Consider the following 24,701-nt stretch of genomic DNA (forward strand, 5'->3'; position numbering starts at 1 on the left):
CTGCTGGGGTTTTACAGTTGTTTGTACTCTTGGACAGGGAAACTACCACAGAAACACCATGCAGGGGAAGGGCTGGCGTTAGGCGGTGTCTACAAAGCAACTGCTAGATAATAATCGTATTAAAGAGGAGAGTGGCACTGGCAGCCACCCTCCCACGCTGCTGAGTGCATTTCTTCTCAGCAAGGGTCATTAGCCATTGGAAGGGGCTGCCCAGGGAGGTGGTGGAGTCACCATCTCTGGAGGGGTTTAAGAAAAGCCTGGACATGGCACTTAGTGCCCTGGTCTAGTTGCCATGGTGGTGTCAGGGCAATGGTTGGACTCGATGATCCCAGAGGGCTCTTCCAACCTGGTTGATTCTGTCACTCTGTGACATTACAGAGAACTACTGTGCTAGAAAAGCCCCAACCCCTTTATCTAGCTACAGCTGAATTTGTACAGGTTATCTTCAGGTCCCTACCTAAAGACCAGAAATAATGCTATTAATTCAAAAAAACCCAGGAGCTGCTTTCAGTGGCAGAGTGCCACGAGTGGCACACTTTGTGAAGCAGAAATACTGCCCCTTGCTTGCAGCATACTTGAAGTTTCCTCCTCTTAAAGCTTCTCAAAGCTGGAAACGAGGTGTTAGTCAGCTGGACAGCGAGATTTCACATGTGTCCTTAAAAACCAGCTAGTCCTGGGTCAGGCTTTAGCTGTGAGCTGTACCCAACAGGACCTCAGTGACCAGAAGGGAAAGCAGTGCTTTGCATTAACCAACACACACTAAAAACCACCCGGGAGGAGCAGCAGTGAAGGGACCTGCAGTGCCAGGAAGAGGTGAAGGTTAAAAAAGAAGTGATTTGCCCACTTTGTGGCACATGTTTCATCCTGCAGGACTATGAGATGAGGAGGTGGCTCAGCAGCCAGACTGGTGGGACAGCTCTCACCCCAGCGCTGAAGGGAAGGATGGAGAACAACGGCGAGGCAGAAGAGAATCACACAGGTTACCACCACACAGCTTGATCTTTACTAATTAAGCCAAAGAACAAAACATCAGCATTTTTTTCCTCTTTTTCTGCCCAAAGAGCATCTCCATTTTTAACACTACTGCTTTTTGCAACAGACGGACTATCACACACAGACAAAGCAAACCAGGGAGTATTAAGACATTTTCTGCAGTTTAGTTTTGTGTCATTTCTGAAAACAAAGCCTTGATGAAATCCATTTTGTCACCTTCACACAATCTCTTTTCTTAATGGGCCACCCAGACACCACAGCGCTGTGACGAACAGGAAGGAGGAGCCACAGGGAGAGTCACATCAGGAAGATGAGGCGGACGCGCTGTCGGACACTTCCTCACTCAAGACGTTTCCATCCTTGCTCAGTTCCAAGAGGACTCTGTGAAGGAAGATGGTGCCAGGCCCCACTGCAGCAGGAGGCTGGCTACGGTACAGAAAGAGCTGGTAGCCAACTTGCTCGTTATTTTGACGGGTGCACTCAAGCATCTCAGAGATCTGCTCAGCATTAAGCTGTTCTAAGTGTGGTATGTATCTATATATTTTTTAAACCAGCAAGTTTTAATTCCTCTTGGGCTCCAGCCAGCCAACATCACCTCCCACAGGTGCCACTCCAAGCTCAGCAGCCAAGAAGGCCTGTATGTGTATCATCATCAAAGACCTGCCCCTTGTAGGACTGCACCCTGGACCAGTTTCCATCCTCTGGGCAGGATCAGTGACCCACAGGCTGAAGAAATGCAGTAGACCTCAGCACGCTTGCCAGGAGGAACATCTCTCTACAGGTCACATATATCCCCATGCACGCCTGAAAGGTCACAGTCTGCCGTCTGTCACACTCAGACCTGACAGAAGATACCAATTAAAACAAACACCTGGAATGACAGAGCACAGGGAGACCTGGGGGAAGGATGACAACAGAGCTCGAGCCAGTGAGACTGTGCTACACCCATCTTTCCCAAGCAAAATGGTAGGAATGGTCATCTTTCCCAAGAGTATGTACCATCTGGAACACATCAGCCTGCTGCAAGTGTACTTACAGTACGTCCCACTGCTCCTCCCAGACCAAGAGCCTGATCCTCAGGAGCACCTGGAGGCAGGTCTAGCATTTCACAACCCCACCACACTACAAGGGGAAGCAAAGCACTAGCAGCACAATTAAAACTTTTTCCATTTAGATTTTAAGATTAAATCAACTCCAATTACAGCCTCTAGCAATCGTTTTGTATTGCTTGTTAATCTCCTGCAGCCTCCACAAGCAGCTGGTTATTTATCGCTGCTATCACACGAGATGGGCTAAAGCAGCAGCGCTGGGAGAGGGAGGGAAGGGCCCAGAGCAAACCACTGCAGTGGTGCGGAGGGAACAGTCATCCTGAGTTACCAGCATGAGAACCTGCCCCTGCTCACTAGTAGACTGGGTGCTGCAGGACAGCTTTGTTACAGATCCACGTCCAGGAGAGGAGAAGAGACAAGTCAGGTCCCTTCCAATCTGCTAAGCTTCTGGAATCTGAGATGGCCTCATACCTCTCCATCAAAAAAGGCTCCCCTCCATCACTTCAGCCTCTAGGGACTGGAGAGAAAAATGCAGAAAAATATGAACATAAAAACGTTTTTCATCTCTTTGTGAAGTTGCCAGCTCACCAGTGAAGCTGGGCGCTGTCCTGTGGCGAACTCTCTGGGTAACCACGCTGCAGAAAGCAACACTGCTGTTGTGAGTCATGCACGAAGGTACAGGACAGAGATTCACACAGAGACCAGCTTTTGCTAACAACAGAAGACTCGAATCAACAGACAACACCAATAAACGTGCAGAGCATGTCAAAGACCCCAAGAAGACAAATACAACAGAAGAGAGGAAGTTCAAAACTTGACTTCTCTTGTCCTACAGCTGAAGGTGTCACTTTAACAGAACTTAAATGTGGCTTCTCCTGTTCATGCTCTAATGACTTCATGGTCCTTTGGGGCAGGGGGAGGGTGAGAAAAGGGTTCTATCCATCCCTCGGTTCAGCGTCCAGTTGGTTCAGTATCAGAGGCACTAAGAAGTCTCATCTCTTTTGGCATCAGTTTCCTTTCAAAATGATCTTTTAGCTGTCCTGTTCCACTTTGTCTTCCCTCCTTTCAGGTCCAAGTTCAAACGCTGGAAACTGGGACGTCTCTGGTACTGAAATATCTGAGAGGAAGTGAATAGCTCCAGCCATGCCTAGAACACAACGAGACAGAGATCTGTGTGCATCTGTGACATGAGAACAGCACAGCTGACAGCCAAGGCAACAGCACCCCTTTGAACGCCTCCTCACTGGGTGTGTTTTTGAAGAGGTGAACTCAGGGCCTATAGAAAAGGCAAGTTCTTTGCCCAGGAAACCAAGTTTCCCTTGAAAAGATCAGAGGCAAGAACCAAGACCTCTCTGCTACCCTCTTTTCAGCTGCACAACCTTAGTGCTACTTCAGTGAAGACAAAGTAAATCCCCATGTGGACTGTCCCTCAGGATTTGAGCAGCTCTTGCTCGTCATTTCACTGGTAAAAAAACAAAGGCAAAACTTTATTAGACTTGTGATGTACAGATTGATCTGTTCACTCCTCATCAAGAGGTCAGCCAGAGCCTGAAGCACTAACACCAGCAACACCTAATAACACTCAGGGTGGCAGCCAACAGAGGCGCCCCACCACAGGGGAGCACACAGATACAAGCTCAGTTTTATGATCAAGCTAAAATCCTATTTTATCAATAGCTATAAGCACACACAAACAAAGGACCCTCCCTGAAATACAGCATCTGATGCAAATGAAATGATTCAGACAATCCCATAAGATGCAACTTCCACTGAAAGGGCAATTTTGGCTACAAGAAACCCCCCAAAATTAAGACTTTTTTTGTCTCAAATTTGAGACTTTTAGATTTTTCTAAAAAAAAAATAAAAATCACTGACATTAAAAAGCTAAAAGAAAAGCATTAAAGCACAAAAATCATCCTATTGTTGGCATCACTTTACATTCTCAACAAATTTCAAAGCTCTTATACAATAGTGTGCCTGCTTTTTCCCTCTATAAGTGCGTGCAAGGCAGCTCTCAGGAATAAGAATACTTCTCCTTTCTCCCTTAAACATTAAAACTCTGTGTTTAGAAGGGATGCATACAGCTACTGCTCTCTTGTGTTCACACCTTGGGTTGATTTATTTGTAAAACACTCCTTTGTCTGCTGTAATTTCACATATCTGTGATAGGTGGCACGCTAGGCTCATTGCTGCTTTAAATCCTGCTTGGGTCTATGATTCCTCTTCTAAAACATGAGATAGGGAATAGAAAATAAACTACAAATAAAAAAAACACAAAGCTCTAGGAAAGCATTTAGGAAATGCAACCAAAAGTGAAAGCCGTGATAGTGAATGATGTCCTTTTGTCTTCCCCTTTTAGACAGAGGTGGTGGTAGGGGTGGGTCTGTTTTTAATGGTAGAGGAACCCACCAAAATTTCCCAGCTCCTAAGCATGTGCCAACCTGCAAAGTTGCCCTTCTTTCCTGCACAACACAACACCATCCCCAACACCATCCCCTTACCTTCAAAGAGAGAGTAAGGTCGGTCAGGAATACGACAGCCATGTGCACCGTACTCCAAACACCACTCAGCAAACTGGGGAAAACATTTAAAAATATATATATTTTTTTTTATTTAAGACTGTTAAATGCAAGCTTGAGTATCTAAATACCTTTAATAGGTATTCATTCTCCATGTAATCTTGTCTTAGATTTGAGGACAGAACATGTTTATGGCATGTTCCTAAACTATGATTAACTCCTGCAACATCCACATCTTATTACATACTAGCCTTTACTGTTACTGCCAGCCTGGGAACTGCGACAGAAATTAAATAAAAATGCACCCCAGGCTCCTGAGCACAACCATTGTTTACAAGTCCATAGCTCCAGCACAACTCATGGATCCAGTAAGCCACACTAACATCTTTGTTAAACCAAGGGGAAAAGAAAAAGAAATACCTTCTAGCAGGAAGACATCTGCCATTATTTGTCACATAGACTGGGCACGCTTGCCCTCAGCAGTGGTTTAATCACAACGCTGGGCAGCACAGGGCTCGCACGCTCTCTTGCCTGGAGCCCAGGGTGCCACAGCCCCTCTCTCCTCGCCCAGGCAGGCGAGCCTGGAGCGGCTCAGCCCCTGGGAGCCTGTCTGATAACAGAGTTTCTTATGTTCTCTAGGATGAAGGTGTGCCTCATGGAGTGGTGCTTTGGTAAGTGTAAGGTGAGGCCAGCAGCAATGTTTTAAAGTTCTGCTGATGGAGGACATGCTGACAGTGGAGATGAATACCATGGCTTTACATGTGGCCAGTGCTCATCTGAAAGCACCTAAGAAGCAACTCATTAAATTTCCCATTTTAAAAGGCCTCAGCTAAATAGCTATGTATGCAATAAGAAACCTTATATCCATGAATTAAGCTGAAAAAAAAAACCCCAACAAACCAAACCAAAATCTTATGAGGAAAGAGAGGCTGAGAAAGCCTTCTCCTTTGGTAACTGCTAGCATAGTCAAGAGTTGGTAGCAGAACCTGGACAACTCCAGTGGAAAAAAATCTGAATGTCTTTCTCTGCAATTTGCATTAATGAAAAAAAATCTGTGAGCGATTTAATAACTCCAATTCAGAGCTCTAAAAGCCCCAAACAGACGCTAGTCTGAAAACAAATAATTACAAAAGACTACAAAGAGCATCGCTCGAGGAGCTGAGGATGACAGGGGATGTCTCAGTGGAATAATTAGCACCACATAACATCAGCCTGCTATTGTTCAGGCAGGCTGATCTTCAGACTCACTTTTCTTCTGAATATGTGTTTAGTTCCTCCCCCCTCACAGAACATTTGTGTGTTTCACTCTGCATGTTCAGACAGTGTGTACCCCACGGACACAGCTGAAGTTGTCCAAAGTGTGAGTAAAGGGGAGCAAGTGACGGGACACTGGTGGGTAATTTTTCTGGGGTGCTGCAGAGCTCACCTTGCAAGCTCGGTAGAGGTACTTTTTGTCCTGAGTTAGGTTGTAGAGAGACAAGAAGGAGTAGCCGTTGCCAGCAGTACCGTGGCAGAGCCCATACCCTTTTCTCAATAAACCTCTCTGCCAGATGACATCGCTACAATCCATAGCATCCTTCAGGTATTTATCCTCTTTAAAGGTCTGTGGAATAAAAACAGAGAATAGACACACGTAAATTTAAGTACTAATGAAAACAAAAGCAAGCTGGACCTGAGAGATGTTTTGCTGTTAGTGTGGGGGTTTTCATATGCAATTTATTTTGAATTTTAATAATCCATTCATCATAGACTTGCCTTTCTTTTCTTACTAAGTTCTTTCTCATTTCTCTGCATGGAAAAAGAAAGAGCTTTTAAACTTTTTGTTTCTGAAATCAAGACCCCAAAGGAAAAAACCCTCAAGTTCAAGGCCCTTGGCTCTACAACCTGTCATCTACTTGAAGGGTACATGGTCCTTTTCTGCTTCTCCCCTTCATTCCCAAACCACTGCATCATTTGATTTGAAATACAGAAATGTAACTCTTGCCTCCAAGAAATGTAACACAGAATACTGGCCATCCCAGCAAGGGAGCACACAACAAACCCAAGCAGTTTAGCTGAACACCAGCAGACTTCCATCTTTATAACACTGATTTTTTGTTCCCCTTTGCCTAAGTCACTCTACAGATCAACAAGACACAAGGAACAGTAACTGATGCACTGCTGTAGACCGAGTCCTTTAGAGACAGCACCCCCTGCAAGGGTGTTATTTAATAATGTAATAGGAGCAATTAACATGCAAGATTCTTAAATCCCCAAGCCTGATGAAGGAAGTCCCTCTCTCTGAACAGGGTTTGTCAGCTGCTTAGCTGTAACATTTCAAAGGCAGGCCTGGACACAGCATTTGATTTCCAGGACAAACACTGCTGCCTGTTATCCAAGTCCCTGTGCCTGGTATGAGAGAGCAGCTAGCAAAACATACCCCAATTTTTCTTATCAATCACTTCTTCAAAAAGCAGATTATGAAGAGCAAAAGAAAAGCTTCGTATACCTCACCATCTAAAAAATAAAGAGGCCAGAAAGGACACTGCTAAACAGAACTTGGTCCTGTCCCTCTTATCTCTTGCAAGACATTTTGTGCTGCCGAAAGCATCGCATTGACAAAGAGGCAGGGGGGACAAAAAACCAAGAAGAAGTCTGCAGTGTCCAAAGAGAAAGCAACTGTGACTGCTGCCACATTCAGCAATGATGTAAGAGACTCACAGTTCACATTTCAGGTAGCAGCATGAGTAATTAATCCATAAACCAAGCCTGCTTTGCATCAGCCCACCCAGAGGCTGACCAGGGAATCTGCCAAGGGGGGCTGTCAAGTGCAGGAATCAATTTGCATAAATTTAATTAAATGGCATGCTTTCAAATGTCATGCAAATCAGAAGTGCACAACACGAGAGAGAGCAACCTAGTTAAGGATGGGGAAGAGCAAACAGTAGGCTTGTGGTTATATCTATGCCCTAGAAGGGGCCTGGGATCTTTGCTCTGGCATTAAGTTCTCAAGAGCTATATGTTAATAACGGAGTAATTTATGGAAGACATTCTTTGGCAAGACACATGAGCCTATGCTTTTGAAAACCAACATCATTCTTAAAACTCTTGGGATGAAGATTCAAAGAATTTAGGTCAACATTCTCACACCCAGGACTCTGATATCAGCTTGTTTAAATACACGGCCCTCTTCCAAGAAAGCCTGAAGTCTGGTAGCTAGTAGCACCCTGAGGAGCAATTTTACCCACTCATTTCCTCTTTACAAACACACCTATGCAAGTATTGTGAGATTTTTGGTGCCTAGCCTAGGGTTCTGGTTTAAAGTCTAGATCTAGAAGGATGTAAAGTGCAAGCCTTACAATCTACCAGGTCTCTCTGTAAGAACACAAGTCTGTATGAACACAGAACGATTCACCTTGTAAGCTTGCATGAGCATGTGGATGACTCCGGGGGCACCGTGGCACCAGTGAACCAGTCTGTCAGTCTCGTTGCTCAGTGATGAGGGGTAATTCCCAGAGCGGAATTTTTTATGGCGCACGTAGTCAATGCTTGGCTTCACCAGCTCTGCCAGGGTATCCTGGTCCACGTTTGCAACTGGCTAAAGAAAACATTAAAAAAAAAAAAAAGAGACCACCACCAAAACAATAAACAGGAGTAGTAACACGTTGTGTATCAACACACTTAATTCTGTGATTTATTTTCAAGTATCCTACATGCATGCCCTTGATCCAAATACTTTGAATCACTTCATACAGATTTAAATAATGTCTGCTCACAATACCCTTGTGAAGAGTGTTTTTATAGCTACTGTACCGACAAAGAAATGGGGGCACCGAGTTGTTGTCTGTCTTACTGGAGGTGACACAGAAAGACTCTGGAAGAACTGATAACAGAATAGGGATTTTGAGACTCCCAGGCCTGTCTTTATACCTTAAAACAGAGAGAACACTCACAGGAAAAAAGATGGGTTTATAGATACGTCGCTCATAATCCACACTTAAAACACAATGGGTTATACATTTTGTTTTAAAAATAACTAACGTAGACTGACCTGTCCTATTCCTCAATAAATGAAGAGTGCGTGTAGTGGCATACCTGGCAAAGGTGTATGAAGTTAAAGTTTATTTTTACACAGCCTACATGGTTTCTGGAATTCTTGCAAGCTGTGGGAACAACTGCAGAAACTGGAGCCTACAGGAGCCTAATAACTGAGCTGATTTTTTTCAATAACTTGTCTTTGTTACTGACTCGATGTCACACAATTTCCCTGTTTCCCACCAGCTCCAGTACGTTTGCATTCAAGAGGTGAGCGCACTGCCACAGCTGACAGTCTAACAGCCAAATGAAAGATGACTTCCAAGAGCTCTATTTTCAGTAGCCTGAAAAAACCAAAAGCCTCTATTTCACCTCAGCCAGGAAAGCTTTGCCAGACCTCTACCTACCAGGGTTACCAGCACCTACTTCCAACAGCTAAAAAAGTAACCTACAGGTGTGTGTCCTGACTCTCTGGCCCAGAGCAATGACAGGCAAACAGACGTTCTTGCCTCAGGGTTAGTGAAAGGGGCTAGGATTAGAGATTCTCCAGCCAGCACTTCAGTTCCCCCTCTACCTCCTGGATGAGTTATTTAACACTGCTGAGCTCTTATTTTTCCAGCAGTCTTCTGTAAGTAAATCCAGCAATACGTGTTTCCTCATAAAGGAAACGATGAACAGTGACCTTCACATCTCAGGTGCTGTGTTGGATGCCCTTTTTTTGTTATCAAACAACCAGTCACTAAACCATCTCCTGGATTCTTTGCTGAAAATACGGAACAATTCTCCTCGTTTGGCGTGGGAGGGATGGGGAAAGGATGGACTCCGATCTGCCATCATCTTCTGCAGTGCATGACTCAACTCTGCATGACTCACAATGTTTAATGTACAGTGAAAAGACAGTAATGATGCTGCACAAACAATGGCTTTGTGGTAATTCTTAAAAGCAGCAATTATATGTAGAGGAAAAGACAATTATGATTTTAACGTGTAGATGGAGTAGCTTCTGCTTAAACCAAAAAGCACTGTGCAATTCCTTCTGCTATCAGCTTTGAATAGTAAGCAAAGGATGGGGCCTTTAAAGAGGCTTCTTTAAAGGACGAGATGTTTATCAGAAAACCTAGCAGAGCCAGGGAAAGAAAGTGGAAGCCAAGAAGATGAGGTAGCTGGAAGCGGGTAGACCACCCTGTTGGAGAAAGCAGGAAATTAAGATAAGGGCACAGTAAATCAGAGCATCCCAAGGCCCCAGTGAGATGGTCACTAAAATGGCTGCAGGGAGGTTAAGACATGACCCCAGTAGCATCTCTGCACAGTTCTGCGCTGCAGAGTCTGACTCCACACTGTGAGACCCTGACCCAGCGCAACGCTGCGCACGAATGAAGGCCGAAGAGAAGATCCTCTGGTGCAAAACAAGAAATCACAGGTTTTCATCCCAGCCCACAGAAGATGCTCTTACCTGCATGAGCATGTAATAGATGCCAGCCACGCCATGGGCAGCGCCAACGTATTGCTTCCTGTGCCACTGATACAACAGAGGACAGCGGTCTGTCTTCCGCTCCTCCTTCGAGAAGTTCTTCCCCGATTCAATAATAGCATCTAGTACCTAAGACAGAGAACACACTCCTGTCTTGCCTGCTTTGATTTAGAGGGGTTTGCTTTGTCATGACCAAAACCACAGGAAAGAACAAGCCACAACAGTGACAGGACAACACTATTCAATTCATTTGGACTTGAGTGTTGAGGTAGGAATGGAATTTTTCCTCAATGATGGAATCACGTATATTTCTAAGAGGAGAAATTTAATATACAGATATTTCTAACCACTTTTTCCCATGCCTGTCTTCCCTGGTTCTGGTATCTGCAGAACAGTCATGCATCTTCCCCACACCGAGTTCTCCTTCTTTTCAACTTAAAACACTTCCCCACTTGTGTCTTAAGGTTTTTTGTAACAATTTCTCATCCTCAAGTGCTCGAAAACTAGTTACATATTAGATCCATTTCCATGGCTGGCCATGGACCCACCCGCACCGGCCTGTCTCAGTCCCAGCTGGGCAGCAGGGAAAGGGGGAAGAGATCGGAGGGAATGGATGAGACAGAGTTGCCAGTTCTAGGTCCCTCTCCTGTCCAGCATCCCTCTCCTAATCCCTTGAATTATGCAAAGGAGTGATTCCAGCTCCACCTCACTGATGCTGTGGCAGTGGAGAGAGAAAAGCAGCTTACCTCTTTGATAGCAGACTGGGGGACAGTGTCCGGACCGATTTCAGTGTTCAGGTACAGCAAGGCATACAGGTAACCTGCTCTGCCATAAAGCAGCTCGTCTGGAAGTTCAGCATCTGTGCTTGTGACTGTCCTTTGGAGCTGCAACAGCCTGCGTCAGACAAGGGAGGTGGGGAGAGAAAGCATCTTCTCTAGAGACCGTACTGGACTAAGCCATAAGTCAAACCAGAAGCAGAACGAGTGCATTAGAATCGAGGTGGAGCAGAGAGCTGTTTTCCTGCCCACTCCCTCCCTGTCTCTTCCTATCTTTTGTGACTAAATTGTCAATTAGATGAAACCATGGAGATGACCACATTTTAAACTGAGGGAGGGAGCAAGACAATCTGGATTCAGATCAAATTCAATCCCCAGTTTCCTGCTATTACTCAGCAGACACGTTAGCAGTTACATCATGCTGGAGCAAAACCACTGACCTCAACGGCTTGTTGATGCTGTCACTGCTGAATGCCAGGGAAAAGCCACTCACAAAAGAGTTTTATATTATCATTCCTTTCTATTAAATTATTTTCTTTTAAACTGTCCACTGTGAAGTTTTATTATTCAAATCATACAACTGGACAGCTACAAGGTAAAAAGTGCAATCACAGATGACATTTTGACATCTATAATGTACCACTCAGCTGGTGTCATGAATATATTTGTAAAGAAAAAAGGAAGAAAAGAAACAAATAATCAGCTAACCTCCTTTTCAGTCCTCCTCCTAGAAATGACTTTCCAATGAGAGGTGAGACTAAAAGGTTTATTGCTAATCTCACTTTGCTGTACTCATGCTTCATGCCTTACAGCAACACTGCCTTCCTAGCTGCATCCAAAATGACATGCCCAAGTTTATGGCCAGCTCTAAAAGCAAAAAAACCCAAATGTACCACTCATTTCAAACCTGAAATATTCATTCAGGAACAGCAGCAGAGATTAATCACTCTAGATTCTAGATTAATACAGTCAGCTCTGTACCAGCAAAGGGCAGTGAGCTCTCCAAGGAAGCTCTACATCTAAATGGGATTTCTCAAGACTTTTGTTACATTTAGATTACTTTGAAAAGGGGCTGGAATTTTTTCAGGCTACCCTTGGTATGCTCTGACCTAATTAAAGCCCCTGCCTTTGATGGTTCAGTAAATACCTCCTCTGTTTTATTAAATCTTTGTTATATGTCAATCTGATGTACCACGTTTCTGTCTGGATGTTTCCAGACCCCTGCAGTGTACATGTTTTGTCATGAATCTACAGTTAAGACCTACTCTTTACAGGAAGCATCACAGAATCAACCAGGTTGGAAGAGCCCTCAGGGATCATCGAGTCCAACCATTGCCCTGACACCACCATGGCAACTAGACCAGGGCACTAAGTGCCATGTCCAGGCTTTTTAAACCCCTCCAGAGATGGTGACTCCACCACCTCCCTGGGCAGGGGAGCAATCTCCACTTGCTGATGTAACTGAATCTACAAATGAAGGCCATGGCTTTTTCCACCATCAACCACGTACCTGGCAACACATTCTTTAGATTCACTGTCATTTTTCAGCTTGTGATAAACCACTGCACCCACTGCCAGTGGCCCAGCGTCACCACAGAGGAAAGTGACTCTTCTGCCGTTCAGGTTGCGAAGGATTCTCTTCACGTAATCGAGAGATCGCTGCAAATGGCTCTGGTTCTTCGTGACACGGTACAGTTGCAGATATAAGAGGGCAATACCTGGAACAACCACATGAAGAAGAGAGAGTGTCATTTACTTTTCTTCCTAAGTATATCATATTCCTCTCTTTAGTGCCTCTGAACCAGTAACTCCAATGCAAGCAGATATTTGGGCCATTAAAAATGTCAGTCAAGGGTCCTAGCTTATGCGATGGGAAGACATCAGGCTACCTATTTTGATCACATTTCAATTTGGATTGTGACAAAAATAAAATATCAGACTGAAGCCCAGCAGCAGACTCACGATTTGCAGAGAACGAAGAATATTCATGACACAGGCACCAATGGCTGGTGAAGACATCACTGAAGACTCAAAAACTTGGGCTAACAAGCATGGGGGCTGTTTGCTGGGAGTTCTGTAACTTTTTTTATGTTGCAACAAATGTGTCGATGTGTGGGCTTGATGGAAGGGTGATCAGAAAAGCAGCCATGAGGCCCAGTCCATCCAGTCCTTCCTTGTGCAACACCCTTAAAATGGCTCCTCCAAGACGTCTGGCACATACAAAGAGCACTCATATAAGCAAGATGGACTCTAACCTGAGTCCTATGATTTTTATGTGCCAACAGGACATGCTCCAAGATTTCAAAGATGTTTCACAAAGTACAAGCCAACGCTCAGGGCTGCACTGCCAATAAGATTTGTCTTGATACATAACAAGCAGGGCAGTTATTTTCAGCGCTGCTTTTACCTTCTGATCTGCACACTAGCAAAATGCTGCAAGGAGCAAGTATTTGCACTAAGTATTTTAAAAGCCAGATCGTTTAAATATTTTTATTCAGAGTAATTTCCACAGGACCTTGAAAGAAGTTTACAACTTGGAATAGATGTAGCTGGGCATCCTTCTAGAGGATGGAAAAACCCCACTCTCATTAGGCTGCGTTACTTGTTCTCTGTCTTCTTGTTTCAGCTAACGATGGCTGTGTTACTTTTAGCTTCTGACTCATTTTCAGCGTGCTCTGGTTCATCAGCCCTAACCTCAGCTGTCAGTCACAGTGTCAGAACACAGCTCGCAGGGAGCCCACCACCAGAGATCTTCTGCGCTCGCTTCACAGCCACTCACTTCCAGACCTTGAAACACACCTACCATTTGAGCTGTCTCAAACTTCCCGACCCATCCACCCACAGCACCATCTGCACCAAAACATCAAGAAGAAAGCAAAGAAATTTTACCCTCTCGCTGCCAGAATTAAGCCTGAGCACGGGCAAAGCCTGGAGAGTTTTTCCAAGCTGCTCCCCTCACGACACAAAGATAAGAAATAAAAAATTCAGGGCACGTTTCAAACGTGCTGTGCTAAAAGCATGAGTGTGCCTGAAGCACGAGCTAGACAGAGCAGGAACAGATTACACCACTGTAGTAGCAAAGTGGCACTTCAGACGCCCAGACAGAGAAGCGTGTTGGCAGCTGGACGAGCAGCGGCTGCATCAGGGTTGACAACTGCAGGCTCTGCCTGAACGATCAGAGGGGCTCGCTCACGTCTAGACAGCACCAGCGATGCAGTGCCAAATGAACGGTGCCCAGCAACAACCAGCGCTTGCACACGCCTGGTTATCCTCAGGAACTTCATGACCCCACCTCCACACTCCCCCCTCCTCACACATTCATTTTACATTTTTGTACAGAGAGAACAAGCACAGACAAACTATCCATATTGCAGATTTTAAGGCTCCAAGCTCCTGGGCACAGAATGCCTCCCCCCCAAAAAAAAGATTAGAAGATGTTGTTACCATTAGACAACTGCTAAATAATAGTCAGTTGAAGAGAAAAAGGTGAAAATAACTCATTTTAAGACAACCTTAAAGAAACAAGAAGTAAGCCAAAAGAAAGAGCAGCCTTAGAAAACTCACTCCTTTTTCAAGACAAAGATCTCCACACACAAAAGCCAATTGTCTCTCCAGAACTTCATCTGCTGAAGTCAATGGAAGTCACTCCTGACAGTAGTGACCAAGGGTCCAAAGCTAAAAGAAACCAACTCACACAAATGCCTGTATCAGAGTATTTCTGCCACTCCTGTGATAATATCAGAACCTCCTCCTGTGAATAAACCCAATGACATCATTTAACAAAGACACTTCACTCAAATGCCAGCTTTCTCACCAGTCCAGCCAGTATAGGCAGAGCAGTCATGTGGATCTGCCGTCTTCAGCCCTTCCTCCATTTGTTGCAGAAGGTCCTTGATTTTTGCCTGGATCCGTTTAGAGAACTGAGCACTGACCTGAAAACAGGAGAAAGGAGGAATGGAGCGAGTCAGAAAAGGAAAGAATCCAAGAACACAAACCGTCTGCTCCACTCTCTTGTTTGGAAATAAAACCAAACCAAAACCAACCAAACAAAAAATAACAAGGGAATAAATACTGCATATAGCAACCAGCAGTGCCAAGGTGGTTCATCTGAAGCGTGTCCCATGTCATGCATTCTGATTACACACAACAGTAAGTTACTAGTATCTATATTAGACAAAAATTATCTGGGGATGCTTTAAAGTCACCTGAAGAGCAGCTATGGACACGGTGACAGTATGTAGTTATACACTACCTCTTATCTCGGGCCCTTAATACAGTAAGCAAAGCTTCTCTGAGCTGAGTAAAAGGTGAATAGAAGCAAATAAAAGACAACCATCTGCTGCCACTCCACGGGCCAGCACTCCATTCAGGGTCCTGGTACCAAGACCACGTTACGGATGAACACAGCACAGGGAACCTACAAGCCCCACATTACAGGTGCTCGCTCTCATCACCAGGTCCCTGCACATCCTTCGTGGAGCAGGAAGGAGCTAAAGGAAAACAAATGCTCATATTTGAGACAATCAAGTCAAAGTCAAGCCATCATCTTTGGTGATGTGCTCAATCACATCATCTATGATGTATTCACATTTTCTTCTTAAATCCAAGACTTTTTTTGATGTCCCATTTGTGATGGCCACACGGAAGGCAAGTCACCTGAATGCCCTTCCTCCTGCTTCTTGCTCTCTCCTCTCCCCAAAACAGTATCAGGATTGACATGCTTTGTCACGAGTGGAGGTTGTTAAATGCAGTGATGTACTAAAGAACAACTACCTGAAAGAAAGTGCTAGACACAAAGAGGACAAATAAAGTAGCTCGGCTGCTTCAGCTCATGCGTGAAGGTGAAGAAACAAATCTTTGATTTTACACATCTTGCTTTTACTCCTGACCAAGGAAAGTTTATAGAGATGCTATATATGAAATATAACAGAGGATACTTTACTCTTGCCAACATTTCTCTCTCATTAAGCATACTGTATTGGAAGATGCATTACTGATTACTCCCTTAAGCCTATGGAACATGGAAATAGTCAATTGACTAGAATTTATTGCCCTATTAACTTCATGGGAAAGAGAATTCATGAAGTCCCTTCACAGGACTCACATTTGAGGAGGAGCATCAGGAACAGAAATCAAAAATTTTTTTTTTAATTGATCAGCTTTTCCTATTAACACATTTATTAAAAACTATTTTATATATTTAAATAGAACTTAAGGGCTAGGTTTACTTATAGAACAATTTATCTACTGCAGAGCTAAAGAAGAAGAAACAAAAAACCTCTTCTTTTTCCTGAGCTATAGGAAAAGCTTTATCATTACCAGATAATCGCATCATTCTGACAAAATAGTGACGTACACAAACCTTGTGCCACCCAAAAATATTTCCTGAATGTGTTTTCCATCACCTACAGAAAGCCCCAGGCATACACCACTTGCCACCCATACCTTAGTTATCCAGGAACAGCCAGAAGAGAAACTCTCCAGGAACATGAAGCCAGCTGAGCTTCCCCACCTCCCAAACTAAGAGCCACAACGTAGTGGTCACCAGAAAAATGGCTTTATGCATTTTTTATGCTGGAACAAATCAGATCGGTGAAGGCTTAGTCTGATGTTAAACACATCGACATTTATGGGTTTTTTTTACTGGAGACGGAGAAATTACCTCATTAGGAAGGTAAGTTCTTGTTTGATTACAAGATGTCCCAAAAGGGAAGGGTTCAGCAAAATTATGGGTCCTGGATTACTCAAAATACACGACACCCTGTACTCTTATTCAGAGCAGAACTTCAAATAAAAATCAGAGAATTCAAACATCCATTCAACAGATTCAGAAATCAGGAAGATTATAGGAGTTACACAAGTCCTCTGACACACCAGAAGTCTCCAGGGTCAACGGTTCAAATCCATTTTGTGATGGTAGGCTAGGGAGGGAGAAGGAAATTGTGCCATTATATCTCGTGTCACACACATCCCACTCTAGGGAAGAGCTAGAGCCCCCTTAACCTTCCCCAGTAACTCCAGAAACAGCAACCAACCACAGTCAGCATCTGATGTCTATTAGTCTTTGGCCTTAATATGGCGTTAAGCACCTTTTTGTTAGGAAACCGTACCCCGCACGCACACAACATCCCCCCCACCCTTCTGACTGGTTCAGTGAAGTTTTAACACCAAGCAAAACCCCTCCCAAGGGCAGGGCTCTCTCCTTCAAAAGCCAGCTATGCCAAGGCGAAGGCATATGGTGAGACAGCATGAGGATGTCCACGGGGATGCATCTAGGCACAGTGCTCAGTTCATCCAACCCTGAACCAGGGCTTCAGACTCCCAGTTCATTTACCTACAGCACATCACAAGCAGGCTGGTTATCTTTTTGTTCTGACAATACACCTGCTGTTACCAAATCAGGATTTTTATCAAATTTTATCAAACACCAGATCGAATTAGTTAGAGCCAGGGAGCACTAGGACATCAGGACACCTGGGTTCTGCTTTGAAACCTCAGTGCCATACAAATAATTCAGCTCAGGTTGGCATATCCCTCTCTCTAAAACAGGATTGTAACTTGCTAATCTTGAATCAGTGCTTGGAAAAGCACGAGATGAAAGGATTTTTTAATTATTATAATTATTTATCAGCCCAAACAAAGCTACTCCCAAGCTTATGCCAGGGTGAATAGGTTATGAGTGGCAAGAAAGTTTTCTGCAGGTACCTACTCCTTCACCACTGCCTTTGTTGTTGTTGTTGTTGTTGCTCTGAAGCTTTAACAACCGAGCACTGTCACTGTTCATTTGATAAGATTCCACTATAAACTTATAACAGATGCTTACATTCACTAAAATAAATTAATTACGAAAATAAATGAATGTTGAAAGGTGGCTTTAGAAGATTTATAGACCTCCCTCAAGGAATCTCATGGCAGCATTACAGCTGGGCATAAAGCATGCTGATTCGTGTTGAGCGTAGATTGATTTCCATGAGAAGCATATTCATTTCATGGGGATGATTCCAGCTGGCATTCAGCCTTTTCTGCAGGTGACTTGTTATTCCTGTAGGGACAAACAAAAACCAGGAAGCCTGACCTCTGATATCCAGTATCACATTTACTCCTGGTTCACAACCAGGATAACAGGAGCTGAAGAGTATCTTTAACTAGAAAAGGCTCTCTCCAGGAATTCACCTGCTGCACTCCTCCTCTGCTGCTGCAGGGAGAGCAAACACTGCCATCCCAACCACTGCTCAAGTTTTACACAGGCAAAACGCAAAATACGAGAGCTCATTGCCCATAATACCTGACAGAACCCTGCACCACATTGATTATGGTAACAGGAAAGGCTCATTATCAGCATGAAACAAAAGGAGTGCAGAAAAATACAAATATGTTGGTTTTGCAAACTAATTGTTTTCTGATTTATTCGAACCATATCACTTTTTCCATGGCAGTGGGGTGGTATGCAAAGCTACATCCTAATCCAAAGCCTTTTAAAGCCCAAAAAATGTATGTGTGATGTCACTCACCTTTGGCACTAATGACGTGGTGTCCAAATTATGCTGTCCTAGTCAGCAATACCTGTTTCCCCTACCCACTTTATTTGTAGGGTTCCTAAAAAGAACTTAAATAATCTTCTTTTGCAAATCCAGCACTAAACCTATACACACGTTACAAAACATACACTGTGATGCAAATAAAAAACTCCTAAAAGAAACACACATTTCCCTTGCAGCTGATATTATAATAACAAACCAATTCCTGTTGAACCACGTCTCCGTTAGGGTAACCCTATGTTACTATTAACCTTATTTTACTCCATCAGCTTTAGGGGGACTGATGCTATGTGCAAAACTAGACTGAAGAAGGAAACAACTGATTCCACAGAAGCAGCAAGGAGATGGCCTAATCACACAGTGCTACCTGCTGTGTGCAAAACACACTTTTATTTCATCTCATTTCAGTCTGAATCAGGTTAAGCAGAGATATTTCAGAGAAAAGTGACTTTATTGTGGGTGATGTGCAGAACAGGAGGCATAATGTGGTGCTGGGTTTTCTTTCAGCCAAAATGCATTTCACAGAGAAGAAAACACAGCTCAAGCTGGCGCTGCAGCAAGGACTCACTCAAAAACCACACTTGCATAGAAAACTGCACGAGGGACACGACAGACACTGGTGAGGGAGAACGGGGTGGGGGACGACTCACAGCTCTACTGAAACAAGAAATCCTGGCCATGCTGAAACCAGTGGGAACTTTGCCACTGCCTGTAAGGGAGCCAGGTTTCACACCCACGCACGGGAGCACGGGTTTATTGAAGCAGGATGAGGTCTCATGCTCACCTCCAGGAGCTTCTGCAAGAGCAGAAAGAATGCCAGTAGACCCCACAAGCAGAACCTAGCACGGTCAGCTGGGAAGAGACCTGCCTTTTTGTACAGAAAAAACAAGTTTTACTTTGTTTCTACCTAAATCAAAATACCAGATACTAAGAAACCTCATCACCCAGCCTCTGAAACAGTTAGACACAGCGCTCTGCTACTACTCGGTTAGGTTGTTCCAGAAACAAATGCCAGTTCTGCAAAGCCACATGCTTAATAAATGATTTGAAACACTGCTGTCTGTAGAACACATTGCTCTGGTTTTCAGTGATCTGGCACCTAGTGATAGTGGAGAAAAAAAGAAACAAAAAAGAAGAAAAGAAAAAAAGGGGGAAGGGAGGGAGAAAGAGAGAAAACAATAGCTGTAGGCAAAATACTACACTGCTACAAATGCCAACTTAGGAATAGGCTTTAAATGCAGACATTGCCCTACCTCAGAGGAGAAAAACAGCATTAAAAGGCAATCCTCAAGTTACAGAAAGAATTGTTTAAAGCATGTAAGAAATAATTAGACTGTGCCTCTAATGCATGTGCGTGTGAAAGGAGCTATTTGCCTCATTGGTGATTAGGTTCCAAAGAACCAAAGCCTAAAGATTTAGATCATCATAAAGAGTCATCAAAAAGCTTCAGATTATTGATAACAAAAATAAACATGATTAAGGGACACCAAGGAACACGATCCTGTTTTGGGAGATGGAGGCTGATGAAGCAAAAGAGCAATACTGAAAATCACTGGTCCTCCTGGCAGCCTAACACCAGCAGCTACTTCTTGAAAACTAAGAAAATCAAAGTCTGTTGTGAGCAGGTTTCAAATTCACTCACTGCACAGAGGTCTCCACCCTAGCTGGGACATTTTTAGGTGGTCCACAAGTTGTAAAAAAAAAAGCAAAAACCTCTACCAATCCTGTCTAAATTATTTTGATGCACAGACGGACAGTATATTCCACATATTGGACTTGACAGCATATCAGTGGTGTGCAGCTAGACCCCAAATTGGTCTCCAGTGCAATGAGTAGTATCATTGCAATGAGTAGTATGATTCCAGTTGGTGTAAGTGGTTGCAGAATGAGTCCCAGAGCAGAGAGCGCCTGCTGCTCTCAGTGAGACACTAAAACAGCCAGTGAGACAGTCCAATAAACACAAAAAATACCTGAGGGAGGGCGAGGAAGAATGAGGCAATGACAAAAAGCTTCAGATAATTTTTTTTGCATGTTTTAAAAGAGGAAGAAGACTGAAAAGCGATATAAAGGAATTATCAGAACTAACAGAAGATTGAGAAAGCACCAGGAAACTAAACATCACTCAATCACCCAAAAGATAATCTAAGTAAATATTCTGTGTCCCCATTAAGTGATAATCTTTGCCCATAGGCACCATTAGCTTTAAAACAGGTTCCCTGCAGAGAGTCCAGCAAAGCCTAATTAAGTACATCATATATTTGTCAGAACACACAACCTTTTACTAATATTCTTAAAACATTATGGCAACTCAGAAAAAACTTATGAAGAAAGAATTGGCCTAAAAAAGAAATTACTGTTTGGGCATCCTAGTGACCTGTCACGAAGTTTGAATCCAGTTTCACTGCTGTCTGTTCATTTCTCTGCCCACCTGACCATTTACATTTCCATTCTGAAAACTTTCAGACCACTTTGCAACAACACCTATAGGTACTTTTTCAGGCTAAAGTATCACTATGGGATCCACATCAAAAAGAAAAGGGCTACAGGATATATATTTAATTGAAAGATTAAGCATTTTTTAAACACTTACATTTAAAATTATGTTTCTTATTAATCTGGAATTCATGCTGTCTGATGAATTATTACCTTCAGCTTTCTCAGACAAGCTACAGAAACAATTCAAGTCCACGATACTTTCACGGTGAAGAAACCTAGTTAAGAAAAAGTAAATTTCAACTACATGAGCAGAGCCCACCTAACTAACTGCAGTGTTTACTGGGACTATTTTTAAGGAGGCAAATCAGCAGGCCCAAACTTTGTTTTCTCCTGCTCCCATACCTTCTAGCTTCCTGAACTGTACCTTATGCATACAAACACACGCTTCCATGTGCAGCACTTTGTCCCCATTGTCTCACATTTCAATGACTTGAAGAGCTTCTTGTCCTTTTATCAGCCAGATGGATTTTAGATGGCAGCTTATGAAATCAAACAGAGGGATTAATAATGCACTGCCTTCCATGACAACGGCAGAGCCCCGCACACCTCCGTCATTACACGAGTCACTCAACGCTTACCACTCCACACAGAGGGGAGGAAGAAATCAGGCAGTGCACTGAGGGCTCCTGAAAGCTGCTCTCATTTGGAGGAAACTTGTGCTATCGTGTACAGCAGGTTTACAGAACAGACTTCCTAACCTGTTTGAAGTCCTTTTGTCTTCACTGGGGCTTTAGGCAGGCAAAAACGTTTCTCTGACAGGACTTTGGAGCCTGTCAAATGCAAAAAAAAACTCCAAAACAAACCACAAACCAAAAACCACAAACAACAACAATAAAAGCACCCCAAAATCCTCATCAGGAAGTCTAATAAAAGTCAGGATGGTACTAGGATTGCCAATATGCAAATGCTGCAAAGAATACCAATACACATAAATGTACTTATAGCATTGTTCTAGCCCAGAAATTTATCTCAGATTTTGCAGATGCAGAAACAAAAGAAAATGTACACTCTCATCTGCCTTCTATGAAATGCAGAGTTGAAAAAATTCAAAGACCACTGAAAGTAGCTGTAGTTACATCACTTTAATGCAGTACAGAAGATTATTTTTTTTTACTAGCAATACAGCTAGTATTCTCTAAAAAAAATCTGAAGGAAGTTCACCTTCCTCCAATATCAGTTCTCACTTTGGAAAGCTGCAGTCACCCTAGATCAGCAGTGAATGAAGGCTTATTTTCTCTTTAGAAAAGGGGACATGAAGTGTGGGAATCTAAAGCAGGTACATAAGGATGACTGGCCTACAGAAAGACTTAGAAGAAAGTTCTTGGGATGTTTTTTACCAATGTAACAACAGTATATAGCTATTCTTGTTCTGCCATCTCCTCTCTGCCTTCATACTTCACCTCGTCACACTTGGATGTTTTTATACACCGAGCCAGACACAAAAGTACACAGAAATCACAGTTCTCTCTCACAAAAAAAACAGTTTTACCGGCACTGAGTCAGGGATTTTTGTAAAAACAAAGCAGATTTAATTTCTGAACGTACCCTTGCTTTTTAACCCTTTTCAAGTGCCAAGTTCTGCTTCTGACAGCTGCAATTAGCTGTAGCAGTAAGACACCAATCCTCCAAAGTATCTATCCTCTTTTGTACACTCTGTTTAGCCACACACAACTTCATAAAACTCATTTGCAACAATTAGTGAAACCTTTCTGGACTGATGGTGAGCTGATGCTGTCCTGCTCGTTCTTACGATTGCTCTCACCACTGGGCATCACCATCCTCGTCCCACCCTACCAGTAAATCAAGGTAATTCCTTATTGCCACAAGCAGGAAAATACAGAGCCGAGATAAAGGCTCGCCTTTATTCACCCCAGAGTACAGTGAGTCAGGGAAGTTATCTTCCCACCCAGGGCATCTGCTCTTCTAGCATGCAGTGTTTTTCATCTGAAAGATGACGAAGCAGCACAGCACTGAAAGATGAGGCTGTGCAGGGGCTGAAATGACAGAAGGTCCATATTCTGGTACACCTTCTGCAGTTTAAGCCAGCCTGCGTGGCAACAGCCCAGAGCAGCTTCTGTGCTTAAAGCCTAAAGCACACGTAGCTCCCCAAACAGCAGCGCGCGGTGTCGGGGAGATAAGTGGAGCAGGAAGACTGTGAACCTCGTGTGACCAGCTCCTCAGACAGACCTGAACCAGCTGCCAGGTACCTATCATGGTGCATCTGAATCCACAAACGTGTACATCAGTGAACGCATGCCCTGGAGAACGGTAGAGCGTCACCTGAAGCCTGAGCGTTGCTACCAGTGGAGAAGAAACTCGTCTTTTCTAGATGCACGCTCATCTGCTCCCTTCCCCGAGTGCTTCCTCTGGTGAAACTCTAATTTCTAAGTGGTGTGACACAACCAGGTGGTAACTGCGGCACCGGCAGCGCTACCTCCAGGCCCTGCACCGTGTTCACTCGCTTTCAAGGGGAAAATAAACACCTTACCGCAGCCGCCTCCACCGACACCAAGCCAGCGCTGCGCCCCCGCTCCTTCCCTCGCCCGCCCCGCCCGGGAGCCCTCCGGGCCGCCGCCTCCCGGACAGGCCGCGGGCCGCCCCAGCGGAGGCCGCAGCGGGCCCAGGGCCCCTCCGGGGGCCGCCCCGGGGCACCGCCCACGGCCGCCCCTACGGGGAGGCAGCGCCGCGGGGTTGAGGCAGGGCCTGGGGTGCCGGGACTCACCTTCCCATCGGCGCCGAAGGGGAGGGACTCCTCGTCCGGCGGGAGCGGCGCCTTGTCCCGCTGGGCGTCCGCCGTGCTGGAGGCGGCCGCGGCTCCAGCTGCGTGGGGCTGGTAGTCCGGGTAGGGGTTGGCGAAAGCCCGCTCCTCCATCTCCGCCTCGCCGCCCAGCTGCAGCTTCAGCCGCTTGGACATGCTCTCTCCCATCTCAGCCGGCCCCCGGCCCGCCTCCCCGCACGGCAAGCCGGCGGGGACACACTCCGCCCCGCAGGGCGGCGGGTTCGCACCGACGCGAGCGCCGCGGCCGGCAGCGGCCGCCGGCTACAGCCGCCGCCGGGCGGGCGCGGAGGCGGGCGGCCCGCGGCGGCCCCGCGGCGCTGGGGCAGGGGCTGGGTCAGGGGGGGCGGCGAGGGGCGGCCCGCCGGCCCCGCGCTGAGCGGGCAGCGGTGGCAGTGCCCGCGGCCGCTGGCCCATCGGGGCCGCCCGAGGGCAGAGGGGCCGCCGGCCCCGAGCCGCCGAAGCCCAACTGGGGTGTAAGGCGAAAGGGGAGCTGCGACGCTCTGCCTGGCGTCCCCGTCAGCCGGGGAGGGGGAGCAGCGAGCGCGGCGGCATCACACCCGCAGGGGCAGAGCGCGGCCGGGGCCGCGGCCGGGCTCCCCCGCGGGGAGAGGCAGCCCGCCCGCCCGCGCAGGCTGGGTGGCACCGCCGCAAAGCGCGCCCGAGCTCCCCATCGTCCCCCGCCGGGGCGTCAGTCCCTCGGGCCGCTGCTGCTGCTGCTGCCGCCGGCCGCACGCCGGGCGGCGAAGCGGGGCTCCAGCCGGCTCCTCCCGCCCGTCCCCCCGCGGCGGGGACGTGCTGTCGCCCGGCGCATCTCAGAGGAAGGGCAGCAGGAGCAAGAGGGGGAAGGACAGCCCCAGGAGCAGGCAGTACGCCACCAGCTCCTTCGCCCGGCTCATCCGCAGCCTCCGCTGGGCCGCCCTCATGCACCGGCAGCTCCCCGGGCCTGCGCGCCCACCCTCGGCCAGCCCCGGCGGGAGCGAAGCGGCCCCAACACCCGCCCTGAAGGGAGGGAGGGAAGGAAGGAGGCGGCCCTCGGCTGCTGCCGGCGGGAGGCGGCCGCCCCTCA

At 45.7% G+C, this 24,701-nt stretch overlaps 1 protein-coding gene across 2 annotated transcripts; it reads right to left on the bottom strand.

The window, feature by feature from the left end:
- Nucleotides 1-980: 980 nt before the first annotated feature.
- On the bottom strand, nucleotides 981-23,871 carry LANCL2 (LanC like glutathione S-transferase 2). Of its 2 annotated transcripts, none has more exons than XM_068396104.1 (9): nucleotides 23,579-23,871; nucleotides 14,637-14,754; nucleotides 12,333-12,540; nucleotides 10,793-10,940; nucleotides 10,029-10,175; nucleotides 7,956-8,138; nucleotides 5,988-6,164; nucleotides 4,544-4,616; nucleotides 981-3,189 (listed from the first exon to the last, which is right to left on the bottom strand). In XM_068396104.1, exons 1-9 carry the CDS (start codon nucleotides 23,780-23,782, stop codon nucleotides 3,074-3,076), a joined length of 1,374 nt encoding a protein of 457 aa, XP_068252205.1. In that variant the 5' UTR covers nucleotides 23,783-23,871; the 3' UTR covers nucleotides 981-3,073. The 2 variants fall into 2 exon arrangements, with proteins under 2 accessions (XP_068252205.1, XP_068252206.1); XM_068396105.1 differs by lacking the exon at nucleotides 23,579-23,871 and adding an exon at nucleotides 16,268-16,326.
- Between the last annotated feature and the right edge of the window lie 830 nt (nucleotides 23,872-24,701).

The sequence above is a fragment of the Nyctibius grandis genome, chromosome 3 (assembly GCF_013368605.1).
Source record: "Nyctibius grandis isolate bNycGra1 chromosome 3, bNycGra1.pri, whole genome shotgun sequence".
Lineage (NCBI taxonomy): Eukaryota > Metazoa > Chordata > Aves > Nyctibiiformes > Nyctibiidae > Nyctibius > Nyctibius grandis.